Raw genomic sequence first — 7,734 nt, forward strand, 5'->3', positions numbered from 1 at the left:
CTCCTCCTCCTCCTCCTCCTCCTCCTCCTCCTTCTCCTCCTTCTCCTTCTTCTTCTTCTTCGCAGGGTTTCTCTATGTAGCCCTGGGTGTCCTGGAACTCACTAGCCCTGAACTCATAGAGAACTGCCTGCCTCTGCCTCTTAAGGGCTGGGATTAAAGGTGTGCACCACCACCACCTGCTTCCCTATCTTCTTGATGGTAATACTGGTTCAGAGATGGGACTATGACCCCCACTGCCTGCCTGCATCACGGTTCTGGAGAGGCTCTCTGCCCACCACCGTCTTGAACAGTATGATGGTGTGCTGGTGATGCTGAGGTCCTCTTTCTTTCCTCAGCAGAAAATCCTGCCCAAGAGCAAGACAGCAGAGTCACGAGGCCCAGGGCTGAGCCAGGAGCTCCTGTAAATGTGTGGCTCCAAAAGCCCCTTGAAACCCCTGAACTAATAAGTCTTTTCCTTCAATATCTTCTCCTCTCCCTCCTCCTTCTCCTCCCCTCCCCTTTGTTTTTCCTTTTGGTTTTTAGAAAAAGTCTCACTCTATAGCTCAGGCTGGCCTAGAACTCATTACGTAGCCCAGGCTGACCTCAAACTCCTAGCAGTCTCTTGTCTCAGCCTTCCAAATGCTAGGATTACAGGTATAAGTCACCTCACCCAACTCCTCCCCTTCTCCTTCTTAAACAAATTTGAGTCCCTTACATTATTTGAACATAGAACCTGGCAGCTTTGTGGAGAGCTTGTTGATTACACCATATGAAGTTCAAATGTATAATCTGGTATAAAACGATTGATCCATCTTAATTAGAAAGTTCATTTCTAAGGATAACTGTGTAGCTAGTCTCAACCTAAGTTACTGGTCCATTTCTGTTTTACTATCTTCAGTAAGGGAAACTGCACTTTGAGTAGCGCTTTGTTCCTGATACTCAATTAGTCACAAGTAGACGTCCTTATGTTAACTGTTCTTACCTTTAGGGAGGCCGGTGTCTTGAATGGGATACTTGTCTGACTGCAGAAACGGACAAAAGCAGAGAGTTATTTTTAAATGTCAGTTTTGAGATCAAAGTGAACAGAGAGCTTTGTGTTGGGTTTCAGAGGCAGGCTGGGGTAAAGCTAGCTCATCGGCTTGCCTCACATGCATAAGGCCCCAGGAGCTGTCCCCAGGATTGCAGCATGAAGCAAAATTAAACCTTCCAGGGCTTTAGCCTCAGACTTATCAGCAGGCCTGACTCACTGTTTTTCTTCTGAGCTGATGTCAGAGTCTACAGGTTAATGTTGGAACATGAAACAGAATAATCCCCCTCTTAACTTCCTTGGCTCTAACCACTAAACCACACTTCCTCTCTTCTCTGCTGTGCTATTCTTCCTCCCAACTTCCTGCAGCGTTATGCTCAGAGTTTGTCTTGGTACATTCTTAGAGTGTATGCTTCTTCTTGCACTTCTGTGATGGTCATGTCACACACACGTGTTTGGGCAATAATTACTACTGTAGACTCCCTGTCCTGGGTTTGAATCCTGGGACAGGATTTCATGTTAGATATTTTCAGTGTTTAAAGGAAGTTAACTAAAAATAGACAGTATTAAAAGTTAACACCAAAGACCTAGGAACATCTAGGAAGATCACTTGGTTTGCGTGAAGCAAGAAAGGGACCTAACACGATTTTGCTGCTGTTTCAGAGCAGGTATCATATAGCCCAGGCTGGCTTCAAGCTTGCTATCTAGCTGAAGATGACTGTGGACTACTGATCGCCTGCCTCCACCTACAGAGTGCTAGGATTGCACGTATGCAGCATCTTACTGAGTTTAGGTCATGCCGGGATTAAGCCCAGGGTTCCACACATGCTGGGTGGGCACTCTGCTCATGGAATCGCATCCCCAACAGAAGACCTAACACTGCTCTTTGGCCTGGAAATGCTGACGCCACAGTGGATGCCATATATAAGATGTATCTTTGGAAAACCTCACTTTGGAGTTTCTGATCTCCCTTGGAAATCCTTGGTGAGCACCGTGTGACCTAGCAAGGCATAAAGAGTCAGGACTTGCCACCTACCATGGCAAAGGATAAAGTGCTGGGGTCCGTGTCTTCCACTGGCTCCTTTGCCATGTGATCTGGGAAGATACAAAGGGACAGGATGGTCGCTGAGACAAAAACACAAATGAGGCCTTCCCTGTCATTTTCCCATCAGCATGAGCTGCCTTTTCTGAGCAATATAAATGGACTCTCAGTCATGTGCATGGTCAAGAGAGACCTGCTCATGTTACTTCAAGGAAGAGAGCAAGGAGAAGAAACAGAAAAAAACAAAACCACAATGCCCAGGACTTCTAAACAAACAAACACAAGTTACTTATAAACATGTTCAAATACTGGGACTTAGAACCAATGACAAATTATACAAATATCATACCAATCCCTGCAAGTCTGTGCATATGTGTTTAGGCCAAAGGACAACCTGAGGTGTAGTTTGTAGCAATCATCTGCCTTCTTATTTTATAAGCTGGGTTTTCTCAGGAGCCTGGAACTCACCGATTAGGCCCCTCCCTAGTGCTTGGGTTGCAAGTAGGCACTACCACAGTTGGCTTTTGTACATTGGTTCTAGGGTTCAAAGTTAGGGCCTCAAAGCATTTACTGACCAAATGTCTCCCCAAAATGTCTCCCCAGGTACCAACGCCTCTACTTGTTTAATTGGATGTAACTTTATTTAAGGATTTTATTCTGAATTTTGAATTTACTAGTCTCTGTGACTTGCTTTTTGATTTGTTGTTGTTGTTGGGGTTTTTTGTATTTAAAGAAAAAAGTCCTTTTAGGAGGCTGGAGTGATGGCTCAGTAGCTGAGGAACACTTGAGCCTCTTGCAGTTTGGTTCCCAGCACCCAATTGGAAGCTCAAAACCATGTATAGCTCCAGTTCAAGGGGATCTAATACCCTCTTCTGGCTTCTGCAGGTACCAGGCATAGACACACACACACACACACACACACGCCTTAAAAACACACATACACATAAACAAATCTAATTAAAAAATATTTTTAAACATTAAGCTTTCTTAGACTGGAGAGGCGGCTCAGCAGATAAATCATTTGCCATGGAAGCACGAGGATGGAAGTTTAAGTCCCTCAGAACTCTCATAAAAACCACTCAGTATAGCTGCTGTCACCCCAATCAGTAGAGGCTTGACGTCCCATCCCTGAAAGGGCAGAGACAGAGGATCCTCAGAGCAAGCTGGCTAACCAGACTAACTCAGCGAATGAAGGGAAGGCCCTTCCTCAGTGACTAACATGGAAGAACAATAGAGGGCAGTTCTCAGCATTAACCATAGGCCCCTACCTGCACATGGGGGAAAACGGCCTGTTTCTGAGACAGACTGAAATGGTCTTGAACGGCTTTTCTCAACTTTCCCAATGCTGCGACCCTTCAATACAGTCCCTCGTTGTCGTGGTGACCCCCAACTGTAAAATTTGTAATTTTGCTACTGTTATGAGTCGTAAGTAAATGTCTGTGTTTTCTAATGGTCTCGGGCAGCCCCTGTGAAAGGATTATTGACACCCCCAAATGGGTAGTGACCCACGAGTTGAGAACTGCTTGTCTAGAAGCATGCATTAGCATCTGCACAAGGGTTCTCCTATAATTAAACTTCTGGGATTGGTGGCATGTGGCTGATGCCAGCATTTGGGATCTGAGTTAGGAGGATGTGAGTTTGAGGCTAGTCTCAAAAGTAAATAAATAAATAAAGGTATGAGGAAAGAAGGACACAAGAGGAGGGAGTGACTCTGACAGCTGGGGAAAGGAACAATGTCACCCACAGCTGCCAGCAGCCACCATGAGAAGCAAGCAGGGCAATAGTGCACAGCCCTGTGTCTGAGGCCTGGAGCCTCATCTACACTCCTGTTGACTTTGGGTAAGCCTTGTGGTGTGCCTTGGGGGAGACTCTAACTAACCTTAGATGAAGCCTACAGCGTGATGTTGGCATTGGATGGGCTTTAAGCTGCCTACGCCTTAGACTCTTCCTCTGGGACATAAAATTCAATTCAGGTCCTCCACTTCCTTGATGCCACAAGACCGGTCCAGACATTGGAGGTCACACGGGGCAGCTGACCTCCTGCTCCTCAGAACCTCACTTGAGGACAGAGATAGGAGAAGGCTGGTCTGGGAGACTTGAGGCCTATTGCGGGTTTGCTCTCTGAAGCTCAAGAAGTTCCCAGAAAACTCAGGAGAGGTGCACTGTGAACTGGTACAAGAGGTATGTTCAGGGGCTGGTGAGATGGCTCAGCGGGTAAGGGCACTGACTGCTCTTCTGAAGGTCCAGAGTTCAAATCCCAGCAACCACATGGTGGCTCAAAAAATCACCCATAATGAGATCTGACACCCTCTCCTGGTGTGTCTGAAGTGAGCTACAGTGAATCTATGTGTAGCCGGGCATGGTGGCACATGCCTTTAATCCCAGCACTTGGAAGGCAGAGGCAGGCGGGTTTCTGAGTTCGAGGCCAGCCTGTTATGTATAATAATAAATAAATCTTTTTTTAAAAAAGAGGTATGTTCAGGTCTTTGTTGTTATTTTTGGTTTGGTTTGGTTTGGGGTCCAAGCTGGCCTTGAACTTTTGATGTAGGGGAGAATGACCTTGAACTTCGATCCTCCTGTTTCTACCTCCTCAGTGCTGGGATGACATTAGTTTGTTATTTCTCCTGGTTTGGGGGTTGCTGGGGATGAAACCAGGGTCTTTGAGCCCAGCACTCACTCTCCCGGCTGAGCCACACCCTCAGCCTCTATGGCTTGTCTCATTTTCATTCTAAATGCTCTGACTGCCTTGGCCTTCGCTGTACATTAGTCAGCTCGAGTTCTTTTTCCTATGTCTGTCAAACATGTTCACAGACCTGGGTCCATGGTGGTGCCCCACATGCTACCTCTGATCTAGTGCCTTCTCCCCCCACTCCCACCCCAACACCCCACCCCGCCCGCCGCAGCTGTTTTAGGTCAGGCTCTGCTGCTTTTGTTCTCACAGGCCCAGAGCTGTGTGTGCCAAGGAGGTTGTGTGGGGGAGGGCTGTTCCTGGTTACTTGAGACGGATCTAGAAGTAGAAAGTCTTCTGAAAAGCCTTACCTGGAGGCCTTGAAGTTGAATGTTTACAATATGATTAAGTATAAAATCAAATCGTTTATCTAAAGCTTGAAAATGTTTGTTTTTACAAGCCCGGGGTATCAGCAGGTTGAACCCACAGGCAACACTCCAGTGCCAGATGGGATGTGGGGCACCAAGGGGCCTGAAACAGAAAGGGGGGATATGTGAGCCCCAAAGAGGGCATAGCTAGTTTCTTTTCTGGGGTGATAGGGACATTCCGCTGCCCCAGCTGTCACCCACTGTCTGGCCAAGTTTCCTTCCCAGAGTTGCCTCAACCACTCCAAACAAGCTGAGATCACCCATCAGCCTGCGGCAGCTGCCCGATACACTAGCTGATGTTCTTCCCTCACAAGTTCCTTCTAGAGAGTTCTACCTGACAAACCCATGCGTGTATGTGTGTGTGTGTGTGTGTGTGTGTGTGTGTGTGTGGTACCTGGAAGGGTACCCGTAGACCCTCAACACCCTGATTCAGTCCACACCACATTCAGAATCTCTGGACCACTTGTCCATTACCTGTTATATTAGGAGTTAAAGAGAGCCAGCCAAAAATGGAGGCAGGAGGCTCATGAGTTCAAAGCCAACTTGGGCCACATAGCGAGCTACAGACCACCCTGAGCTATATATAACAGATTCTATCTCAACAAAGAGTGACAATGAAAGAATAGTCCCTGGCAGTGACTATGGGACCCCCAGAGGGAAAGGCACCTTCAAGCTAAAAGTGCCCAGCCCTGCAACCTGAAGAAATAGCTGGAAATTCTCCTTCCCTCACGTCTGCTCTGCACCACACTAATGTGTACAGTCTCTGTGATGTCTTGACATATATGTATCGTTTTCTCCCCTTAGATCCTGGTTGAGAGTCCCTTCCCCAAGGCAGGCCACCCAAAGCCAACGTCTTCCACCTCTGTCTGGGAGCTGCACAAAAACTCTCTGACCTTGTGTTTGAGAAAGTCCCTTACTGGGGGAGGGGTTAGGAAAGGGCCAGGACGATGTGAGCTGAGGCCTTCCTGCGGAAACCTCAGGTTATCAGCTTTAGAGTAGCCTCTTTGTCAGCTCATGTTTTCAACATACAGGGGTTTTTTGTTTTTGGTTTTGGTTTTGGTTTTGGTTTTGGTTTTGGTTTTGGTTTTGGTTTTTTTTGGCTTCATTCAAGCTCCTACAATGAAATTTCCCCATAAACTCAAAAAGAAGCATTTGGGGTGGATGGAATGGCTCAGTTGGCTCAGCCCTGGCTGTCCTGGAACTCACTTTGTAGACCAGGCTGGCCTCAAAATCCACCTGCCTCTGCCTCCCGAGTGCTGGGATTCAAGGTGTGTGCCACCACGCCCTCTTTATCCATCTCATATCAAGGGTTGAAGGGATGGATAGTTCTGTATAGAGCAATAAGTCCCATCCTCAGTGCCACAAAAACAAACAGAAAAAATAGTAAAGGTGAGTACTAAGCTGACTGGTCAAGCATCATGCAATTGTCAGAGGCCCAAGCTCACCAGTATGGGGCAGGGGATCTTAGGGGAGGTGGCAGTCTTAGGGACAAGCCCTCAATCTATGCAATCTTCTAATGTCTCCATGTAGTATCAGAATTAAACTGGATGAGAGGAACCCCTGCTTTCTCTCTTTCTCTGATTTATTTATTTTTATTTATATGAGTACATTGTAGCTGTCTTCAGACACACCAGAAGGGGGCATCAGAAGGCATTACAGATGGTTGTGAGCCACCATGTGGTTGCTGGGAATTGAATTCGGGACCTCTGGAAGAACAGTCAGTGCTTGCTTGCTTGCTTTCTTTCTTTCTTTCTTTCTTTCTTTCTTTCTTTCTTTCTTTCTTTCTTTCTTTCTTTCTTTCTTTCTTTTTTTCTGAGACAAGTTTTCTCTGTGTAGCCCTGGCTGTCCTGGAACTCACTTTGTAGACCAGACTGGCCTCTAACTCAGAAATCTACCTGCCTCTGCCTCCCAAGTGCCACCGCCCTGCCAGTCAGTGCTCTTAACCTCTGAGCCATCTCTCCTGCCCTGACACCATACCTTTCATGGTCACATAAGTGGCTTGTGAGACAGAACCTCAGCTAAGCCTGAGAAAGGTATGAGAACCCTCTTCTGCAGTGTGTGTGCTCTCCCCAGTGTGCACTCTCCCCAGTGTGAACTCTCCACAGTGTGCACTCTCCCCAGTGTGCACTCTCCCCAGTATGAGCTCTCCACAGTGTGAGCTCTCCCCAGTGTGCACTCTCGCCAGTATGAGCTCTCCACAGTGTGCACTCTCCACAGTGTGAGGTCTCCCCAGTGTGCACTCTCCCCAGTGTGAACTCTCCCCAGTGTGCACTCTCCCCAGTGTGCATTCTCCCCAGTATGAGCTCTCCCCAGTGTGAGCTCTCCCCAGTGTGAGCTCTCCCCAGTGTGAGCTCTCCACAGTGTGCACTCTCCCCAGTGTGCACTCTCCCCAGTGTGAGTTCTCCACAGTGTGCACTCTCCCCAGTGTGCACTCTCCCCAGTGTGCACTCTCCCCAGTGTGCACTCTCCACAGTGTGCACTCTCCCCAGTGTGCACTCTCCCCATTGTGAGCTCTCCACAGTGTGCACTCTCCACAGTGTGCACTCTCCCCAGTGTGCACTCTCCCCAGTGTGAGCTCTCCCCAGTGTGC

The 7,734-nt window shown here is 47.7% G+C and overlaps 1 protein-coding gene across 1 annotated transcript in view; it reads right to left on the bottom strand.

Moving 5' to 3' along the window:
* The window catches only part of Edaradd (EDAR associated death domain), a 45,627-nt gene that overhangs the window by 30,777 nt on the left and 7,116 nt on the right, over positions 1 to 7,734 (bottom strand). The window contains exons 2-3 of the mRNA XM_021180847.1: positions 2,043 to 2,101; positions 962 to 1,001 (exon numbers count right to left, since the gene is read on the bottom strand). Of these exons, the coding sequence (XP_021036506.1) occupies positions 962 to 1,001; positions 2,043 to 2,101 (99 nt within the window). The remainder of the gene's footprint in view (positions 1 to 961; positions 1,002 to 2,042; positions 2,102 to 7,734) is intronic.

The sequence above is a fragment of the Mus caroli genome, chromosome 13, assembly GCF_900094665.2.
Source record: "Mus caroli chromosome 13, CAROLI_EIJ_v1.1, whole genome shotgun sequence".
In the NCBI taxonomy this organism is placed as follows: Eukaryota; Metazoa; Chordata; class Mammalia; order Rodentia; family Muridae; genus Mus; species Mus caroli.